Here is a 23,434-nt window from a genome sequence, read left to right as displayed (position 1 = left end):
TGTCAAAATCCCTTGAAAATGGGTGCTGGTCGACATGGAGAGCACATTAGTCAATAATGAAAATTTATTGGCTGGTAGTGGAAGTATGTAAAGTGAAGACAGATTGAGGGAGAGCACTTTTATCCGCATTATCAATCATTCCTAGCATGAGCTGCACCCCCAGGTCTATGGACCATTGCTCTCAGCATGACATCATTCATTTACACAGATTGGTTACCCATATATAACCTCTAGCTCTTCATGTTTCCATCCATCTTTCTGCAATAAATATGTCATGGTAGATACACAGAAATTGGCCCATTGGCAGACAGAAGTGCCTATGAGCATACAGGCTGATTGTCACACTGGAATCATATTAAATGCATGATGATTCATTCATTCCATTGGGTTTAACTATCACCTGGGAAGACTTCAAAATCTCCAAATGATTGAATATTCAGTAATGAATATAATTACATATTAAAAGATTCGAGTATGATTTTGAAACTCAGGTCAAGTACGTTTTGTCCAAATGCTTTGAACCAAAGATACAAAGGATTTTCAAAAAAAGAAATGCAAACTCTCAACAACCTTGTGAAAAAATGTCATCTATCATAAATAATATATTTAAAGCAAAATGACACTGAGATATCTCACCCTCATTAAATTGACAAAGGCGGTAGGTGGGAGGGGAAGTTTATGTTGCAAGCACCATATTAAGATAGGTGCATGAGTTCTTTCCTAGAAGAGCCATGAATTTGTTTTATGATTCGGGAAAGCTATTTGGAATGATGTGAAGGAAGTCTCAAATTTTGCCTTCCTTTTGAGTCAGCCTTTCCATTACTTAGTTTATACACCAAGGAGGTCAACGATCAAAAGAAAGGTCACGTATACGCTCAAATACTCTTATCACCCAACTCCAAGTATTTTCACTGGCTGGCCCCCATTATTGGAACACTCTTCTCCTCATCTCTGCATTCCAGCTTCCCTGGCTGCCACCAAGTCTCAGTTTAAAGTGGAAATAGAAGTCTCCCACCTTCTATAGGAAGCTTTTTTGCCAATTTTCCTTAATGTTGGTGCTGTCTTTCTAAGATCACTCCCAATTGATCCTGCCTGTATCCAGTTTGTACAATAATTCTTTGCATAATAATTCTTCTACATGCAAATACTTCTACCATTATACTGGTTGCTTTTGGAGAGCAAGGACTGGTTTTTGTCTTTCTTTGTCTCCCCCAGCACTTAGCAGAGTGTCTAGCTCATAGTGGGCACTTACTAAATGCTAATTGACTGATTATTTATATTCACAAAAAGTTGGAAATAAAATCTGTGTCCAGTGACTGGAGAATAAATGAACCAATTCTTATATGTGAATGTGATAAAATATGAATAATTCAGAGAAATATGGGAAGAAATAATACAGAATGAAGAAAGTAAAATGAGGGGAACAACATAATAAAATAATAGCTAGCATTTATAAAACTCTTCTTAGGGGACAAATCATTTTACATGGGCAAATCTCATTTTATCCTTAGAGTAACCCTATGAGGTAAGTTTTTACAAGAATAGAAATGAAGATAACACACAAAGTTAACAGAACTGAGATAATGGCTAATGTTTACCAGGCTACTTTTCCTTCTTTTCTCTTAAGAAAGGTAAATTAAAAGAGCAGAAAGTTCTGTGTGCTGCCAGCCACAATTTAAAAATATTCCAGTCTTTCACATAACCCTAGACACCAGAAGAGAGTAAACTTTAGCCCAGACCCTTATTAGGTGATCATAAATGTCTCAACAGTGAGGTTTTTTAAATGAGATTTTAACTATTCTCTGCTATTTTGGTATCCTATTTTCATGGACAACCAAGAGTTAGCTAAGAGTCTCATACATGGATAAAGGGTTGAAAAAGTTAGGTCTCTGGTCATAGAACTAAGAAAGTCAAATGTATCACTAAATGCTCTTGAAAGATGGTTAGTTATAAAGTAACATTTAAAATAATCAAAATGCAATAGTTGTTCTCTTGTCAATATGAGCTCTGTCAGAAATGATAAGCCTTGAGTCAGGTGGGGGCCGCGCTGGGAGCGGATCCTCCACCCACCGAGCCACCGCCGCCGCTGCCGCCGCCTCAGATCAACATAACCCTACAATGGACCAAAACTGATCCTCCATGGTCTGTGATGTATCTTGGCGGGCACAAACTGCTTGCTTGGATGTTATAAAACGGGACTTAACAAAAGGCCACAAAACAGGGAATTGTCTCTGCCTGGATGTGTCGAAACTTCGCTCCAACTTGAGACTTGAGCCTGGGGGGGTTCTTCCCCCACCCCACTGGGCACATAGAGAGCTCCCCTCGCAATCCTCTCTGGTTGGTTTGGGGGTGCACGCCAACTGAAAGGAACTGGCTGCTAAAATGGCGACCCCCGTTGTTACCAAGACTGCGTGGAAGCTACAGGAAATTGTGGCCCATGCCAGCAACGTGTCTTCCCTGGTGTTGGGCAAAGGCTCAGGACGGCTTTTAGCGACGGGAGGAGATGACTGTCGGGTCAACCTGTGATCAGTTAACAAGCCCAACTGCATCATGAGCTTGACCCGCCACACGTCGCCCGTGGAGAGCGTCCGGCTCAACACCCCCGAGGAGCTCATAGTGGCTGGCTCCCAGTTAGGCTCCATCCGCGTGTGGGACCTGGAAGCTGCCAAAATTCTTCGTACTTTAATGGGACACAAAGCCAATATCTGCAGCCTGGATTTCCATCCCTATGGGGAGTTTGTAGTCTCTGGTTCTCAGGATACAAACATCAAGCTCTGGGACATCCGGAGGAAAGGCTGCGTGTTCCGGTATAAGGGACACACTGAGGCTGTCAGATGTCTTCGGTTTAGCCCCGATGGGAAATGGTTAGCATCCGCCGCAGATGACCACAGTGTGAAGCTTTGGGATCTGACGGTTGGGAAGATGATGTCCGAGTTCCTGCGACACACAGGGCCTGTCAACGTGGTCGAGTTTCACCCGAATGAGTACCTGCTGGCTTCTGGCAGCTCTGACAGGACAATCCGCTTCTGGGATCTGGAAAAGTTCCAAGTGGTCAGCTGCATTGAAGGCGAGCCTGGGCCAGTCAGGAGCATACTATTCAACCCCAACGGCTGCTGCCTGTACAGCGGGTGTCAAGACTCCCTTCGCGTGTACGGCTGGGAACCCGAGCGCTACTTCGACGTGGTCCTGGTGAACTGGGGCAAGGTGGCCGACCTGACCACCTGCAACAACCAGCTGATCGGTGTTTCCTTTGCCCAGAGCAACGTTTCCTCTTATGTGGTGGATCTGAACCGGGTCACGAGGTCTGGGACTATTGTGCAAGACCCTGTCTAGGACAGCAGGCCTGTGGCTCAGCCCACACCCACTGGTTCCACCATCCGCCGAAGCTACGAGAGGCCAGCCACAGCCTGCAGCAAGCCCCAGAGGGTGAAGCAGAACTCTGAGAGCGAGAGGCGAAGCCCGAGCAGAGGACGACCGGGATGAGCGTGAGTCCAGGGCCGAGATCCAGAACGCTGAGGACTACAAGGAGATCTTCCAGCCCAAGAACAGCATCAGTCGGACTCCACCCCAGAGGAGCGAGCCATTCTCCGCCCCTCCCGAGGATGACGTGGCCATAGCAAAGGAAGCGCCCAAGCCCAGCCAGGCCATGGACGTCCAACTCCCAATGCCAAACAGAGGAAACTCTGACTTTGTGCCCAGGCTTCCTGTTGCCACCTCTACCCCAATGCCCAAAGCTGAGCCTGCTGTCATTCCCGCTGCCAGAAATGAGCCCATCGGTCTCAAAGCTTCTGACTTCCTGCCTGCCGTGAAGATGCCCAACCAGTCAGAGATGGTGGATGAAGATGCCATGTCCCAGATCCAAAAGGGCCACGATACGATGTGTGTGGTACTGACCAGCCGTCACAAGAACCTGGATACGGTGCGGGCAGTCTGGACCACAGGGGACATCAAGACATCTGTGGACTCGGCCGTGGCCATAAACGACCTGTCTGTGGTGGTCGACCTCCTCAACATAGTGAACCAGAAAGCGTCTCTTTGGAAACTGGACCTTTGTACCACCATCCTCCCCCAGATCGAGAAGCTGCTTCAGAGCAAGTATGCGAGCTACGTGCAGACGGGATGCACCTCCTTAAAGCTGATCCTGCAGCAGTTTCTACACCTGATCACAGACATCCTGGCTGTCCCGCCTTCTGTGGGGGTGGACATCACCCGAGAGGAGAGACTCCACAAGTGCAGACTGTGCTACAAGCAGCTCCAGAACATCAGCCACCTGATCAAGACCAAGTCAGGCCTCAGTGGACGCCACGGCAGCGCCTTCCCAGAGTTGCACCTGCTCATGGTCCCCCTTGGACTGAGTGACCACAGCATCCCCGTGCTCTGCCCGCCCCCGGGACCTCCACACGGGGAGGAGAACGGGGCTGGGCCGGGACTCGAGGCAGAGGAACCCCTCCTGCCCTGGCCCCCTTCTCCTCTCACTCCCCAGGCTGTGGTTCTGTCTCCCTGCAGCGGCACAGCCTGGACTCACGGCGCCTTTCTCTCCGTTGTCCCCATCCGGACCTGCTTCGGGGCCTGGCCACATCTGTCAGGCTGGGACCCCGTGGGCTTTGTCCCGAAAGACTCAGACCTCCACCCCAGCGTCCATGGCTCAGACACTCCCTGCCAGCGGTGGGCAGGCACATGCCGCTGCCCAGGGTCACCGTCGGCGCATCTCCTAGAGAGGGAGGAGCGTGGGCCACCTCCGGGGCTCCTGCCGATGACGTTGTTCTCCAATAAACAGCTGTCCAACTTGAAAAAAAAAATGACAAGCCTTTCCCTACTGTACTCGAGGAATACAGAGACCTAAAGGAAATAATCCCTACCTTCAATGAGGCTTTCCATTCTGACTCTAAGGCTTGACATAGCTCTTTATGTGAAAAAGAACCCCTAATTACCTATAAGACAAGTGGAAAGGACTCCAGTGGCCATCTAGCCCAACCTGCACCTGAATGATAATCTCTTTTATAACACTCTCCCAAAGTGGTCAGTTGACCTTCGCTTTGAGGACTTCTAGGGAGGGGATACCACAGCCTAAGGCTAAGTCCTTCTAATATGAAGAAAGGCAAAGACAATCCTTGACTTTAAGGAGCTCAGAGTCTAATGAGGAAGACAACACACAAGCAACTATGTACAAACAAGATAGATACAGGAGAAACAGGAAATAATGGATAGTAGAAGGTAGCACTAAACATTATGAGGGACTGGGAAAGCTTTCTTGTAGAAAAGAAGCCAGGAGGCAGAGCTGGCATGGTCAGGGTCGGCAGGGTGGGAGACAGTCAAATAGAATGCCCTATTTAACTATTATTTTTTCAACTCAGCAAAAACTTATCAAACTTCTATGAGCCCAGAACTGTGCTAAGTAACAGGGATACAAAGACAAAAAAAATCTTGTCCTCAAGGTACTTATATTTGGTTGCCATATTGTAATGGCTCCTTCATTGACCTATCTTCTAATGTGAGGACCAAGTCACCAATGACTTTGAAAAAAATGTGTCTCTGGGGCTCTGGTGTCCACCCAAAAGCAGGCCCGAGATTTTCAGAATGCCTGAATGAGTATTGGAAGAGATTGTCCAGTCCAATCCAGACCTGACCCAAACCTGGCCTCAGCAGTCTTGCCTCTGCTCAGGAGCATTACCAGCAAGCTTTCTTCCAGACTTTGTTCAAACATCTCTATTGAGGGGGAGCCTGCTGACCCCCAAGGCAGGCAGCACATCCTTCTTTGGGACAGCTCTGATTGTTCCTTCTGGACATCAGATCCATTTCCTAGTCAGTTTTAAGGGCCCCATTCTAAAGGGTTCTGGAGACTTTTAGAAAGCACTTTGCCGTCTGAAACACTAATGGGAGAGTTGGCATCTCTAATAAAGAATTGCACCAGTGTGGCCTCCTTATTTTCCCCAAGGATGATTGTTTTTCTTCTCTCAGCAGTCTGTATACCTTTCAGACGAAACCCAGCCAACCATCAGATAAAAGTTGGCCCACGCTCTATCAAGGGACTGGTTTGATGTAACCTTCCTGGGGAATTCCAGACTGTTCTTTTCTCATGATTTTTTTCCCTCATCATTGTTCTTGAAATGGTTAATGAAGATCTCACCCCGGGTTTGGGTTGTGGGCTTTTTAGTAGTGCTTAGAGAGTTTAAAAATCAGCTCTTGGCATATTGGCCCCAAATAGTGGGTAAAATTCTCAGGGGCACCCGTTTTGGGGCTCTTTCTATTACAGACCTTCCCACCCTACATGTCATTAGAATCTGAAAGAATCTCAAATGAATTACTGCGGTCAGGCTCCTGGGGATTTCTGAAATAAAGAAAGCCTAGGTTGACTTTTTACATTCTTATGAGCCCTGACTGACACATGAGCACTGGACCCAGGTTCATTTTTATACTGGGGGACTTTTGTATAGCAAGCAATTTCAAAGTTAAAGTCAAAGGCAATTCACAAATTATTTATGAAGTACCAGTTACATGCCAGGTTAAGAGGAGGTGTGGTGTAATGGATAGAAGGCTGTCTCTGATCCTCCTGACTGGGCAATCCTGGACACTCACCCGAACTCTCAGTATCCCAGGCTGGAAGAACAGAGGTTTCAGAACAAGTATTGACCTTCATTGATTGAGATAAGATACTTAAAGAAGCAAACAAAACTCAAAGCTCTCTATCAACTTGAGCCATTTTTGCCATTATTAAAATAGAATTTTCATACTGGGAGTTCCCAATGGCAGTAAAATGACAGGTCTGGACCAAAAACAGTACAGTCAGTAAGTCAACTCATATTGTCCCAGAGAGAAGCAGAATCTACCAAGGGACACAGTAGAGAGAGTAAAGACTTCCTTGGAGGGGGCAGGTAGAGTGAGGAATTAAATTCTACAGAAAGTCACTAATCCACACAATGCAAACATTGGATGCAAAAATGTGAAAAAATGTCCTATCTCCATTTCAATCTCTGCCATCTCTTCAGGTCAATGGATTTGGTGTTTCCTTTTTCCATAAAGGATTCACTTTTGAATTTAGGGGACATTCTACCTGTTTAATAAATAGAAAGTAATTTTTTTTCAGTCCAGTCCACATAATTTCTTCTTCCTTCTTCCTTCTTCTTCCTCTTCTTCCTCTTCTTCCTCCTCTTCTTCCTCTTCTTCCGACAATGAGGGTTAAGTGACTTGCCCAAGGTCACAGAGCTAGTAAGTGTCTGAGGCCGGATTTGAACTCAGGTTTTCCTGAATCCAGGGCCAGTACTTTATCCACCTAGCTGCCCCTGAACCACTAATTCTAATGATCAGAATAAAGATTTGGAAATGACCTCAGAGGCATTTGGAGGGGGTCCTACATTATTTAGAATAGAAAGATACCTTTAAAATTCCTGATGGGTTTGAGAACATCATTTCCTGAGATTTATGGTTCTGACTGGAAGTGTGATGGGAAAGGGGAAGCATTTTGTGCCACTGATACTAATCTCCCCATTCCAAACAGGTTGCAGTTGGTAATCCTAATATCACTGAGGATGGATGAGCAGACTGACTTGTAACAAACTTGACCAGAGTTTAACAGGTTGACTTATACTTCCCTAACAACAACAGTAGCAAAGACCTAAAGATATATCCAACATTCTTTGCTGTGTAACTTCTCTCTCCACCCCACCCCTGTTGCCCCTCACTCCTGTACTACTTTTGACCCAACTACATACCCCACTTCATCCCAGTATTATTTTCCATAGAATTTAGGAGGTCAGTCCACATATTCAAGAAAATGACATGAAAATTTGCTTAAACAAAGTGTGGGTGTGGCAAGATTCCGAAGTCAACATTCACTTAACTGGACAATCTCCTCCAAATGATTAGTGCATCCCTATTTTGTGACTCATTCTGATATAAGCCTCCATCTGCTGAAAACAGTCAGGGATGCTGTAATGTTGTGGCCATTCACAAATTTAGAGGCTTTATTTCATCCTCAATTATCCAGATCAAAATCACCGAGCTGATTAGACACATAGCAGCACTGGTTGGGTATGTTCTCAGTGGGATTCCTTGTCAGCTTTAAGTAGGAATAGATGGTATCTGAAGTCCCCTCCAGCTCTAGCCTGCTCTGAAATGTGACCCTATTTTTATAAATGCTAAGTTTATTGTACACAAATGCCAGTCTAAAGCCACTGAGGCAATTAGCCTCCAAACCAAACCATGCTTTGAATTTTAGTCATAGGAAACTGCCTTATGCCAAGTAGAAAATTAACTTTAAATTCCTGAGTCCAAAGGGGCTGAGTACTTCCAAAGCTCTGCATATTCCAGCAAGTTTCTATTGGCATAATACCCCTTCCTGTTTTGAAGGGGGATATATACGTGTATATTTTTATATTTCAAATTCAAATTATTTGGGTATCATATCATTGTTATGGGGAACAAATCCTTTAATCATTGAAACTTCATAAAGTTCTTCTAGATCCAGGCTGTACAACTTAGGGGTCATGTGGAAGCCTGGAAAGAAATATACAGGAGACCCCCAGAGGTGATTAAAGGTTTGGCAAGGAGTACTGGGGAGGAAAGAGTAAAGAAATTGTTGGCCTAATTTAGACAGAATGGAGAAAGGATTTGATGGCCATCAACTATATGAGGAGTGGTCCTTATCCCCCAGCCCCACAGCCATCGAGCTGTTTTTCCTCTCCTCTGTCTGGGTGCTTCCACTTCCCAGCTACATCTCTCCAGCCCAGAAAACAAGAGAATCATCTGAATCTATAATGCATGTAAAAAATGTACATTGGCAAGAAAATGAATAAAATTGTGGGAATGAATTTGGATTGCCTCCAAGGCTTTTTCAGTAGCTAGGTTCCTTCAAAGCCCAGCTCAGGTACTGCCTCAGCCATTCCTAATGTTCCCACCACAAGTTGCTGATGCTCTTTCCTTTCCTCCCTTCCTCTCTCAAATTGTTCTCTATATGCATGTTGTTTTTACTTGTATTGTACCCCTCCCCTCAAAGAGAGTGTAAGCTCCTTGAAGGCAAAATGATTCCACTTTTGTTTTTGTTTCTGTATGTCTCCTCCCTAACACTGTGTCTGGCATATAGTAGGTGCTTAATAAGTGAATGAATATAAGATTTATTTATTAATTGTTGAACTATTTGACAGTACAAGAGATTTTGGGGTCAAGAACTTCCCCTTCCAGCTCTTCAATAGATGTCAGTTGAATTTAATGGAAACATCTCCATCATATGAGGTCAAAAATTAGAGAGCCACTCTTGTGATTTGAGCACAATATCCCAGAGCCATCCACAAACTGTTCTCCATATGGGTTGTTATTTTCAGTCATGTCCAACTCTCCATGAGCCCATTTGGGGTTTTCTTGGCAAGGATATCAGAGTGGTTTGCCATTTCCTTCTCTGGCTCTTTTGACAGATGAGGAAACTGAGGCAAATGGGGTAAAATGGCTTGCCCTGGGTCACATAGCTAGGAATCTCTGAGGCCAAATTGGAATTCAGTTCTTCCTGACTCCTGGGCCTGCACTCTCCACTATGCTACCTAGCTGTCCCTATTCAAGAGGAATATCCTTTGTTAAACTCTGTGTCCTGACTTCTGTAATGGAAAACATGGTCAGCATACTTCTTGTGATGCTAAATAATATGGCTCCATGGGGCTATAACTTCTTTTGCAGCCATCACTCATCAGACTTTCAATGGATTTTCTTCTGACCAGAGCATGAGGCTTGATTCCTTAGGTTTCTACCATCTCTCTGCCAATCTTTAAAGATAGCAAACATGGATGTGCCAAGGACTGAGCCCAAGAAAAAAACACAGTGAGTGATGGATAATAGGCCTAGTCTCTATTGTGGTTGGTGGCATGTTTCTTTCTCCAATTTATCTGATCACCATGAAAGCAAACCAGTATTTCATCACAAATGTGGTCTCCTCATAGACAGGTGCTTGAGTCAACATTCAAGCTGATGACTCAGATAGTCAGTAATAGAACAGATCCAGAGCTTAATGTCAGGAGGAGGACATGAATGCAAACACATGTGAGGAGTGGAGTTCTTTGTCATCTTCATTAAGTTCATCAAGCTCTGATTCTGGTTTCAAATCCCCTTCTTTACTTATGTCTGAGCTAACTGGGAGCAGTGTTTTTGCATTGTCCACTTCTTCCCTGGAGAAAGACAGGTTTATACCTTCCTGCTCCAACTCCTTGTACAAATTGGTTCTCTGTGTTTCTTAAATTTTGAATTTTGGTTTGCTATGGGCTTCTTTAAAACATCATGAGTCAAAAATTAACAATGAGATTATAGCCATCACATTATAAAAAAAAACAAAAAACTCCAAATGGCTTGCCAACTCTCACTGTTACAAGCTTCTCACACTATTCTAGGAAATATCAGACATGTCATTGTGATTAATTTTGCTTAGTATTTCTTTTTAAAATTTCATGCTTTAAGTGATCTTGGAGAGCACTGAGCTATTAAATACACAGAAACTCTCCTCTCATTAACTGAAGTGTTTGTTAAAAAAAAAAGTAATACCCTTTTCTCCATTAACATGTCTCTATCTTGACCTGCAAGACAAGAATAATTTTTATAAACAGTCATAGATGGCTTACTGGCCTCTTTATCTTATACAGATTGGTAAATATGAGCAAAAAAAGTTCACAAGGAGTTATAAAAGAGGTTTGAAAGGAACACAGAATCATTTTAGGCTCCAGTGAAGGAAGTGCAGATTTGCCCAATACATTCCAAAGGCTTTCAGTCATTTTCTCTTTGAACATTCATTCTTATGAATGGAAATTTAAGAGCATTGAAATGTACTGTTCTCTTTGCCAAAGTCAAGGCTTGCTTAAGTTATGATTTCAAAATCTAAGAACAGTCCAATAACATTTATCTGGATTGTCAACATAAACAAATAGGGTCTACAATTTATTGAATGACTCACCAAACATTTATTGAATGTCTCCTATGTTGTAACCACACACTAATAATTAATCACCTACCAGTGAGCATAATGATAGCAGAAACTGGTAAAATTAACCTTTTGGCTGCTCCTAACATGTGACCCTTCATTTCCCTTTCCTATGTTTTTGCACTAACTGAACCTCATGACTGGGATACGTTATTACCTCACCTCTACCTCTAATAACCCTGCTCAACTGCTAACTTCTCCCTTTTTTATTTCCCTAAGATTCTCATGCCCTCCCCACCAAAAAGTCTCTCCCTTTATTTTTATTTATATGTATTTATTTGAGTAAGCAAAGGAAGAGGAGAAGGCAGAGGAGAAGTTGGAGGAGGAGTAGAAAAAGAAGGAAGAAGGAAGAAAGGAGAAGAAGAAAGAGGGGACAGAGGAGGAAGAGGAGGAGAACACAAAGAAGGAGGGAAGAAGAAGAGAGGGGAGGGTGTGGAAGAGAGGGGAGGGGGAGGAGGAAAAGGAGGAGAAGTAAAAGGAGAAGGAGAAAAGGAATAAAAGGAGGAGGAGGAGGAAGAGGAGGAGGAAAAGAAGAAAATGGCAGAAAAGGAGAAAAAGATGAAGAAGATGGAGGAGGAGGAGAAGGAGGAAAAGAAGAAGATGGCGGAGAAGAAGGAGGAGAAATCACAGATCAAGTAAAAAGAAAAGAAGCCATTTTTCTCAGGTCCCTTTCAGCTCTACGAAGTTCTACTGTTCCACACAGGGCATCCCAAAAAGTCTTAGTGCAGTTATAAGCTACAGTTGATAAACTGAAGTTTGCAGCTGTACTAGGACTTTTGGGACACTCTTTATATTGTGATAAAATGAAACCTGACATCTTTTTGTTCATTTCATGCAAGCTCCATCCTGCCCATGCATTTCTCTACTCCATATCATAAATACAAGTAACAGGTAATATTGGGTACAGAAAACTCCATTGTTATCCATGATCTCCGAAGGAAATACAAACTACATTTTATAGGGTGCTTTAAAATTTTCTCAAATTTCTTGTTCAGTAGATCACTTTATAAATATAATTCTCTCAGCTAATTTGAATCCCATCTTGATGTTCATGTGAATGTCAGGCCTGTTTTGTATCATGGTCAAGGCCTTCAACTAAGAGTCAAAACTTAGGATTTCATCCTGGGGCTGCCAATAATCAATTATATGACCTTGCAGAAGTCACTTCAGATGTCAAGTCCTCAGTTTCCTCATTTGTAAAATATAGGTTTCAGCTCATGTTATATCTACCTTTTAAAATCTGTCCATACAATTAGAGGTCTCCCATTTTACCTTATTATATAAATTCTCTTATAGAAAATTACTCGAAAAATGTAAGGGTCTGGAGGAAGGAGCCACAGCTTGTGTCCTGACACAGGGACCAAAGGTGTTGTGAAGATGGTCTGCAAGTTTGGAAACTTGATCCAGGTGAGGCACATCATTTCCTACAGCCTGTCCCCATTGGAGCAGAAAGCTTTCCCCAGCTACTTCACAAAGGGCCTCCCGAATATGTTATATAGGATGCAGGACTCCATTTTGTGGGTCGCCACCCCGCCCCCCCCCAAATTATAGGCTTTTACTTCCTCTATACCTGGGGAACCCAGGACTTTGAGAAGTCAAAGAGGAAGAAACCAACTGACTTTATAGAAGAAAAAGAAGCTACACAGAGGGAAGCACAACAGTGTTGGTTACCTGGTGGTCAGCTTGGTGATATAGAAGAAGAGGGTATAAAGATAATTTAAAGATGTAATGAACTCCACATTTCACCCAAAAAAGAAAATTATTCCATATCAAAAGAGAAGGGATTGTGTAATAAGGTATTTAACATGAGCCATCCCATGAAGCACAATGAATAGAATCATACCTGGTCAGTTCCCTTCCTTTAATATGTTTCCAAAGTCAAGAACATGTGCCTCAGAGTCTAAGGACAGAGACAATTCAGTGCTGTGCAAAGTCAGGCATCTGGGTGACCAGGAGCACAAACATAAAACAATCCCCATGACTCAGTTTCCTTTTATGGCCAATAAGTTTTATGGAATGGCATGTTCATTGAAACACCAAAGGACTTTGTTAAAAAGAACCAAAGAAGAATTAAGATTAAATTTAATCAGTATCAATATCATGTCTTAGACTTGGGTTAAAAAATCATCCTCACAACTTTAAGATTAGAGAGACATGAATGGAGCTGCTTCTCTCTCTGCTCATTTTCACCTCCAGGCTTCTTTCAAGTCCAAGCTAAAATCAGACCTACAAGAAACCTTTCCCGATGCCTCTTAATTCTAGTCACCTCCCTCTGTTGATTATTTCCTATTTATCCCCTTGATAGCTTGTCTGTGCATAAACATTTGCATGTTTTCTCATACATTAGATTATGAGCACCTTGGGAACAGGAACTATCTTTTGCTTTCTCTGTGTCCCCAGAATTTAGTCCAGTGCCTGGTATACAGTAGGTACTTAATAAATGCTTATTAACTGACTGGATGACTATGAAAGAAGTAGAAAACAGTCCCATTAAAACAATGAATCTAGAAATTTATTGAGTTTCATATCTCTTGTTGACATTCTAGATATGGGGCATTTCTATGAGGTTCTGTATATTAAGAAATTGTTTAGTTGAACCCATTAAGTAGATCTTATAAGGCTATTCGGTATCTGGCAAAGAGATCCTCTGCTGATCTGATCCCATTAAAGTTAATCTCTCCATAAGTAGAGCACCTGTTTAGGGTCAAAATAGACTTGCTAAATATAAGCGGGCATGTGGGCATGCACTAATGGGGCTGAGGAGTCGTGATGGTGAACACAAAATCTAAGTAATGGGGTGGGGTTGGGGGGCCATCCAGCTGGAATCCAGCAGTCCTAAGAATGGGCCACACCTCAGGGAGTTCAGGAAAGAACATGAGGACCAGAAGCTAAGGGGAAGAAACTTTAATGGGAGACAAGTTAATGGACATGTTTTTAGAAAGTCCCATGAGCTAGAAGAGGCCAGTATGATATCGAACTTTAAATAGATGATCTCTCCACCAATGGACTGCAATGATGGGAGCATGAAGATGTACAATTTCTATCCCTGGCACACCTGCATTGTCTGGGAGTTTGGCTTCACTTCTACTCTGTGTTAAGGCATCCAGGACCTTCCCTTTGGACATTTAAGGAGTGTATTATACCAGTTGAGTTATGAACCTCTAAAACAGGAACTAGCCCCAAAGGCTTAGTCCTGTTTTCCTGGAGAGTTGGATAGACCATCATATTCCCTGTGGTTTAATAAAATCTGGGATGGACAGAGCAACCATCCTTAAAATACAGTGAATAGGGAGGTTGTTCTGGGATACCTTTGACATTGCTAATCATACACACATCACTGCTGGACACATGCTAGGCCCTCCTCAACCAACCATGCATCTCTTCCTTGACCACCATATTACCTGCCCATCTCCTGAACATCTAGATGCCCGATACACACTATGGCTATGCTCCCTGCAGCCTTTACCACTGGGATACCCTCTCTGGACAATGTTGTGCAAAAACTACTGGGTTGGGGATCAGAAGGCATGGCTTTGAACCCCAGCTTTGCATACTCTCTGTGGGACTTTGGAAAAATAATTTTATCTTTCTGATCTTTAGTCTTCCTCTATGTGAAAAGGGGGGATTGGAATAGATGATCTTTTTATGGCCCATCCCCATACTACATTTTATGATCCTATAATACTCTCTTCATCTGTCCTACCCCTGACCCAGGCTACAGATTCTGTAAGCATTTGCAGTGCATGTCCTTCCCAGTTAATAGGGAGATCTACTGTTCTTTCCATATATCCTTGGATCTTCTCCAAGTCTGGATTTGTTCCTTCCTTCTCTGCATCAGCCATGCATGGTTTCCTCTTTGGGGAGACTCATCTCTTCCACAGCCATCCCCATCTATCTGAAGTGGTCTCTATTAGAGCTCCATTAGGTTTCTGTCCATTAGACAGGGTTCCAATCTGTTGAAGGGCTGTGGTATGGAAGAAGTTTTAGACTTATTCTGCTTGAATTCAGAGAGCAGAATTAGGAGCAATTTGAAAAATGGCAGAGATCAATAGAATCTTCAAGTCAGGAAGTATTCTACCTCTTGTTGTTTGTGGTAGTGGAGGCTTGTCCTTCATGCTGAAAGAGGACCAAAACATCTGGGTGATGTCATGACTTGCACTGAGTTGGATTGAAGTGAGGGAGGGCTGTGCAAGGTCACCAACCTCACTCTCTCCTATAGAGTCATCTGGGCCCAATGGCAAGATATATATCAGGATGACTGGAGATGGCCCTGATCTTTAAGGCAATGAGGTTAAGTGACTTGCCTAGGGTAATGCAGCTAGTAAGTGTCTGAGGTGAGATTTTAACTCAGGTCCTCCCTATTTCAGGGCCAGTACTCTATCCACTGTGCTACCTAGCTGCATTTTTTAGACTACCCAAGAAGAGCTGCTTGAAGAAGTGTAGCACTTGAAGTCAATTGAGCCCTTCAAGTAGAGGCTGAATGAGTCCTTCATGAATTATAGTCCTATGGATAGCTGTTCACTGGGAATGGGACCAGATGGTTGCTGAAGTTCCTTCCAATGCTGAGGTTCTGGGGTTTGGGGGTGACATTCACTGCATTACGTCACAGCATCAACTGGAAATCACTATCCATGTCTGTTACTCATATGACTCACTAAAGATTCATTATTGATCCCCCAGAGGCAAACTGTCCACAGCCCAACTTAGAATGCCCATGCTCAGAATCGTGCTGCAACCTGAGAGGAAAAAAGGCCTCTTCAACATTATCAGAATCAAGGTCTTTATTTAAACATGCTCGTACAATGACAAACTTAATGATGTCAATATATTTAGGAGCACAGATCTCAGAAGTCAGTGAATCCAGGGGCTTCATTTTACACCTGAGGAAACTGAGGCCTAAAGAGTGAAAAGGACACTTAGGGAAACCTTTACAGTGGTAAGTAGCTGAGGTGAGAGGGACACCAGGCCTTCCTGACTCTGGTACAGCACGTCAGACATTACCACCCACTGCTTCCCCCTGATTTCCTCAGTCTGAGAGCTTCCTGCCCACCTCCTCAATTCCACCTTCAGCCTAGTGCCCCCATAACTGAGCAAAAGGTCTTTGGGAGCAATTGTGGCCAAGCCATTCTGGATCCCATGGCTGACCTGGTGGTCTCTTTGAATGCAACTCAGCACATGGTGGCTCCATCCCTGGTCCTTTACTCAGTCCCTATATTGTTTGATAGAAACCGCCATGGTTTGTGTTAAAATGGCAGAGACTTGTAGAGGCACTTCACTGCCACAGAGGAGGGAAGGAGGAAATAGGAACACGCATAATAAATACAAATGAAGAAATGGTCAAATGAGCTATGGAGAAAATGCCCAAATAATACATAACAATCCAAAATGTTTGCAAAAGTGTCATAATGCATGTTTTTTTTAATAAAATAAAAATGAAGCATTCCATGTTCTAACCTTAATCTGCCTGTGAATTCCTAAAATTCCTGTCTTTATTGTTCCTTTTACAAGTATTTGTTCTGCTCTTCATATTCGATTGATTCCACTTCACATCATGCCTTTTAAGTCTTTCCATATCTCTTTGCTGATTGCGTCTTGCCATATTTTTGGTGTGGCAATATTCTGTTACATTAACATACCATTATCTTTTTAGCTATGTGGCAGAAATAATACTGAATAGAGAGCTGGTCTCAAGACAAAAAGACCTGGATTCAAATTCAGCCACTGGTGGATATTTTCTGTGGGATCCTAAAAAAGTCATTGATCCTCTGTGCCCCAGACCACTCTCAATGACTATATAGTATAGAGCGGGCACTGATCTTCATGGGCAGAGAAAATTTCTACACCAGAAGTTCTCTTTTCTAATTAAATTGCAGGTGTGACCAATAAATAAGCATGAATTCAACCATTCACCATTTGTTAGACAAAAACTTTGTTTGTAGGGTTGGTTTTTTTTTTTGTGGGGGGGAGGGCTATTTCAAATAAAATAGCTATGAATAAAAAAAAAAACCAGGTCTGACTATATGACTCCCCTACTCAATAAGCTCTAGTAGACTTCGGGGACTGAATGTAGAATCTGGCTTCTAAAGCGATTCATACATAACCTGGTCCCTTCTTACCTTCCCTGTTTTATCATACCTTACACCCCTGAACATACTGTGAGGTCTAGTAACACTGACCTTTTAGCTGTTCCTATCACAAGATCCTCCATCTTTGGTCTATGTGTCCATTGACTGCCCCATGCCTAGAATTCTCTCTCTCCCCGTCTCTCTGCCTCCTGGCTTTCTTCAAGTCTTGGCTCAAATCCCACCTTCTTTAAGAAGCCTTTCCCCAATCCTCCTCAATATTAGTATCTTCACTTTGAGATTATCTCCAATTTGTCCTCTATTTATCTTGTATTTGTCTTGTACACAGTTGTTTGCTTGTTGTTTCTTCTAACAGGAGAAGGCAACATGTAAGAGGTGGAAGGGAGAGCAATTACCCAAATGGAGGCAAGATGGAAAAGTTATATAGAGAGTCATGAAATGAGCAGAGTGAGGAATGAGCATTGTTCAATTCCTCCAAAGGAGGTTCTAGGAAGGAACTCATTAATCGGGGAAAGATACTCTAGGAATAGAGGTGTTGTCATTATTCGAAGGATGCCAAGGCAGAAGTCAAGAAGTCATTCAAGAAGTCATGGGCTGAGCCAGGTTATAAAAAAACAAGTGTAGCTCAAATTGATGTTTGTATATGCATGTGTGTATACATATGTGTATATATAAGAATATATGTGTATGTATACACACACACACACACACACACACACACGTATATATATATATATATATATATATATATATATATATATATATATATATATATATATATATATACCTATATACACACATACATACACACATACACACATAATGTTTTTCCTCTTGACATTTTGGCATAGATGTTTTACAATGGTTTGCTTGGGAGAATCAAATTGGTCATTTGTCCCTGTTGGCATTCTGCCAATTATGCTGAATTATATGTTCCTCTTTTTCAATTGTTTTTGGTTTTGGTTTTTTACTAGACCTTTGCTTCCTTTGATGCCATCACTGTAGGGAGTTCCTGGTGAGAAACTTCAACACCTATTCTCTGCAAGCTACTGTCTTACAGATTGCCTTGAGCCCAGGGTCACATAGGTAGCCAGTATGTATCAGAGGAGGGACATGAACCCAGATCTCCCAGACTCCAAGACTAACTCACTCCCCATTATGCAACAGTGCCTCTCTCTTTTTCAAAATTTCTGGGAAGGTTTCTTCCATTATTTTCCAAAATAGAATGGTTAGATTTTTGCCTTTCTAATGGCTTTTGGGAAGCCTGATTATTTAAAATTTTCTTTCCCATTACTCTGTCTTCCAAATTTGTCACTTTTGTGTGTAGAGACTCTAAATCTTTTCACAGTTTTGTAATTTTATGGGCTCATTTTGCTGCTTCTTTTGTTGTTTCTGCCATTCTTTCATCTGGTAAAAAAAATTCTGTTTTTCATTGAGTCTATTTTTTATAGTTTCCATAGATATTTATAAACTGTTGAATTTCATCATTGTGTTCTTCTGAGATTTCTTAGTTACAGCTAGTTCCTTGTTTATTTAATCTTGTGAAATTCTGCTAATTTCATTTCTTTCTTTAACTCCTCTATCTTCATATCCATTAGTTGATTTTTAAAAATCATAATTTGATTTCCAGAGCTTTCTTAGTGTTATTGGATTTTTAAAGTTATTTTTACTCTGCTCCTGCTTTTAATTTGTACCCCTTTTCCATCAGAAATCATTTATTTCTTTGAATGTTTTTATTTTAGAAATAATTTTCTTTGGAGAACTTCTGATAGTTTTGCTTCTTGTTAGTGTTTCTATTTCTGTTTTGGAATGAAGGGGGTGGTGAGAATAAAGAGCTAGGCTCTCACTGCACCTCATTCAATATTATATTCTGGGCATTGTGCTAAGTGCTAGGGATACAAAGAAAAAATTTTAAAAGAACAACTCCTGCTCTCCAGGAGCACACAATCTAATGAGGGAATAGCAACAATAATGTACAAACATGCTATGGACAGGATAAGTAGGAGATAATTACAAAGGGAAGGCACATGCACTAAAATAGATCTGGAAATGCTATCTTCTACTCCACCATCTTCCTCAAGTCATTATTTCTCTATCAGCTTTCCCTGAATTTCTGCTGGTGACATATAATTTGTGGGATTCATCTTCTACTCTCCAATCTGCTAAAACTATTGCCTTTATATGTCTTATATTTTCTAGATATACTAATACAGCTTCAACAAATAGATAATTTTAACCTCTTCCTTGCTGATGTCTTTTCTTATTTTTCTTGACTCATTTCTATAGCTTACATTGCTAAGACTATGCTAAATGCAAGTGGTAGCAATAGCAGTCCTACTTTATATGTGTTTTAGTGAGGATGCCAATAGTGTTCCCCCCATTTTATAACACTGTATTTTATAGAAAAGTTGCTAATCTGTGTCAGTGGAAGGATTTTTGCCACTAGCAGTTCTTCACACAGTTGAAATCACAGCTCTTGGCAAAAATATCTATATGTCTATGTGTCTAAAACATTAATGCATCTAATTACATGTCCTTTTCAACTATTTACACAGAGAGTAAATCAAAGAATTCCAGTGGATAATAGGTCATGAATTTTTAGTCACTTGCTCTATGTCTCCTTTGGAATAATTTGTCTATTCATTCTCATTTACTTTTACTCTTAAATGGCCATAATTCATGTTCACTCTATCCTTCTCACTTGTTCTTTTGGGGGGGGGCAATCCATTGTCTTTAATGAAACCTTTTTCTTTGATCCCTTCTTGTTCCTCATCATTATTTATGTTAATTATACATTAATATTTCATCATAATATAGTATCACAATTTATTTCACCATTCCATATTGTTAACCATTTAGATTATTTATAAGTTTTTGTAATTGCATATAATGTGGCTATGAAAATATCTGAGCACATAGCTGTGTTGGGGTTCACTTCTTTTAAGCCTGCATTCTAGTTATCTTCTTCCATCCTCTTCATTCTTAAGATTCTAAATCTATTTCTTTAGGGGTAAAAACCAAAATCTATACATTATATTTAGTGGGTGGCTGCCTTATTTTGGAGAGTTCTGTATAGACACGTCCTTGCAAATTTATGAAGCAAATGTACTTAAGAGCTATTTCTCCCCATTATAATCTGGCCTTTGATTTTTCTCCTCTCCTATCTTATTACTAAAACACCATCACTTATTCCATCCACCTTTTTTTTAACCATTCAAACTGCTCCTAAATCCCACCAAAGATTTTGGTGGTACCTTTATGAAGTGGCTGAGAAAAAAAGAGAAACCCACAAAGGATTCTGGGGAGTACACAGAGACACTTGGACTCCCAGACTGGTGTTAAAATATCCAAGTATTTGCATTAGGAGAAGCCATGAGGTAGCTGTATTTCCTGGGTTCGCTATGGCAATGAGTCAGGGGAAGTACATATTTTGACAAGGTATGTGTGTGTGTGTGGGGAATCATCAGGGAAATCACCTGATTTCCAGTTATAATAAAATCTCTGTAATTCCCCCTCCTTCATCTCTAGTGATCCCAACAGTGTATCAGCACCACATTGATGATTGTGTATTGATGAAGGGGACTTTTCAAGCCCCTTCAACATTATTTGAGCCTCAGAGCTGGAAAGAACCTCAGAAGTTATCAAGCTTGTACATGAGGAATGGCGCCTCAGCCTCTGCTTGAAAATTTAGAGGAGGGAGAAAAACCTCTACCTCCCAAGGCAGGGCATTGTACCTGGGATAACCCAATTTCTGATCTTGTTCCTTCCATCAAGTCAAAATAAGCTTCCCTGTAGTTTCCCAAGATGTTGACTTTTTACATGTATTTTGGGGGAAAAAATCCTCAACATTCCCTCAGCTTTCCATCAGTTGTCAAGTCCTATCAGTGTTAGCTATACATCTCTATCTGTCCCCTTCTTCTACTGCTCCCTTCTATTGCAGCCCCTTACTTTAGGCACACATAGCTCTTACTTGGACTACTGTAACTGGTCTTTTTGTCTCTACTCAGCAATATATCTTTAGCATCACTGCCCAAGTAATCTGTTGGTGGCTAATACTAAAAATTATTCTGATCATATCATTCCTCCAAATATTTTGTGTATCTTCCTATTGCCTACTAAATAAATTACAGTTATCTTACCCTTCCATGATCAGGCTCCAACATGCCTTTCCAATAAAGATCTTCCTCCCTTCGTGTTTTCTATATTTTATCTAAAATGAACTATCTTCTATTCCCTGTTCTTATCTTGTCTTCTAACATTTCTATTCCCTCTCTCATATTATCTCTTATGCTCACATTGCAGTCTACTCAAGTCTCTCTACTTGTATACTGGTAAATGTTTAACAAATGAATCTCCCAAAAACATATATAAGATGCACTTTTAAGTTGAATAGGTATTATTAATACTCTCCTTATCATTTTCTTAAGTCTAGACAACCAACAAAATAATAAATCAAGTCCTCATTTCTATCATTACACCCAATTCAAGGGTGTAAATGCCCAGACTGAAAAGTTAACAGTTGGCTTTCTAGAGCAGATTTAAGCTAGCCCCTTTCCTTCAAGGACCTTTTTTAGGTGTTACTTACTCTATGATCCTCATTCCAGATTGATGAAAGTGGTCATACTTCCCTCAAATTTCTTTCAGCTCCTTGCTTAGACACCTCCTTTGTACTCATCACTCTCTCCCTTCTATTCTAGTGATTCAATTCACTTCTGCTAATCTTTATTAAATGTTTACTTTGTACAGGTTTTCTCCTACTTTATCCTAGACTATAAGGTCCCTGACTGTAAGATCTCTATCTCCATATCTTCAGTGTCTAGCAGAATGCTTAGTCAATATTTGTTGAATTCCATTATCTATGTCAAGGCTGATTTGAACTGCAAAGGTGTCATGAGCTAGGCAGTGTGTCTACTTCCCACTTTCTGCAAATGATGTTGTGGAAGATAACAGCTAGCTAATGCTCTTTAATCATACTCTGTCCCTTTCCATGGTGAATTTTAAGAATGTTGGAGTCACCATGTTCCAGCTTTAGACTGTCATCACCTAAAAGGCATAGGCTGTGCCTATTTAATTCTCTTTATTCAACATCTATCACAGTCATGTGTTATTGATCAACGAATGCATGATTTGTTCAGTTTATCAATCAATCAACTGATGAATACTTATTAAGCACTCATTAAATCTAGGTTTTAAAACCTGCTGATATGTGACCATGGACAAATAATGTCACTTCTCAGTACTCTGGGCTGTTCTGTAAGACTATGTGGCAGAGCAAATACCAATCTGCATTGGGGTAGGAAGTCACACTTTATCTCTGAAATCACAGGTCCAGTTCCCATCCCCTTCATGAGCCAGGCACTGTACTAGGCACTAGGGATAAAAAGACAAAGTGGAAGAGTCATTGCCCTCAAAGGGTTGGCATTCTAATAGACATATTGTCATCTAAGGCACTAATGTAGTCACTGAATTCGGAGTGTTCGCTCCAGCTAGCATGACCATATCCCCATGAAAAAACTAACTTTCCAAAGAGTCTTATGCCAAGGGTCTGGTTGATGTACTGAGAGCATCAGACTCAATGAATATAAACTCCCTGGAAGGTGCAATACAAATTCAGAGCAGAATCATTATATGATGACACAAACAGCAGAATGACTAGACTTCATTGGGCTGTTGTTGTTTTCCCTCCATATTTTTTTATGGGAAGCTACTAACTATTGACTCTCCTGTCTATTAAACCCACCTATTGTTATCTTTGGGAGCCCCAATACTCTGGGCTTTGCAGACCAAAGATTTAATAATGGTAGAACTAGGAGAGAATAGCTTGTCCTGAAAGAAACCAATGCATGCAACCATCTCAGTTTGTCCTGCTTTGGACCCCCCATTTCTCTTGTGATGACCCCCAAAAGAATTCTAGGATGATCACCACTCGAAAAAGCAGAAACTCACTTAACAGTAAGAAATACAGGTTCCAAAGCTTAGAATAAATATCATCACAGTGTTTGGGAGCTACATAGAGCCTGAGTTTCTGGGGCTCTTTTCTAGACCTCCTCCCATTTCAGTAAGATGACAGGATTCTAGAACTAGAGCCAGAAGAGACCTCAGAAGCCATTTAGTCCAATCCCATCATTTCAGGGGTGAACAAACTTGTGCTTTGCCCAAGATCACACAAATCATAAACGTCATCAGCATAATCTTAACCTAGCCCAGGGAAGCAATTGCTTTGAGGAGTACGTGCTAACCTTGGGCACCCTGAGGCTTGGAAGGCTGAGCTGGCTTTCCCCATAATAACAATTCCCATCTACACTGTGTAATACCCAGTGAAGTCCTTCCCCATTGGATGCTGGCCAACAGGTGGGCCTGGATTAGCATTCCACAAAATGTTTATGAGGTCTAAAACTTG

The 23,434-nt window shown here is 41.6% G+C and overlaps 1 protein-coding gene across 1 annotated transcript; it reads left to right on the top strand.

The window, feature by feature from the left end:
* Positions 1 to 2,034: 2,034 nt before the first annotated feature.
* LOC122728661 (katanin p80 WD40 repeat-containing subunit B1-like) lies at positions 2,035 to 4,843 on the top strand. The gene is given in 2 exon segments (XM_043967472.1): positions 2,035 to 3,464; positions 3,466 to 4,843. Coding segments are annotated over 2 exon segments (2,460 nt in total). The 5' UTR covers positions 2,035 to 2,382.
* Positions 4,844 to 23,434: the final 18,591 nt, after the last annotated feature.

This window comes from Dromiciops gliroides, chromosome 5 (assembly GCF_019393635.1).
Source record: "Dromiciops gliroides isolate mDroGli1 chromosome 5, mDroGli1.pri, whole genome shotgun sequence".
NCBI lineage: Eukaryota > Metazoa > Chordata > Mammalia > Microbiotheria > Microbiotheriidae > Dromiciops > Dromiciops gliroides.
This window is presented reverse-complemented; position numbering and strand designations above follow the sequence as displayed.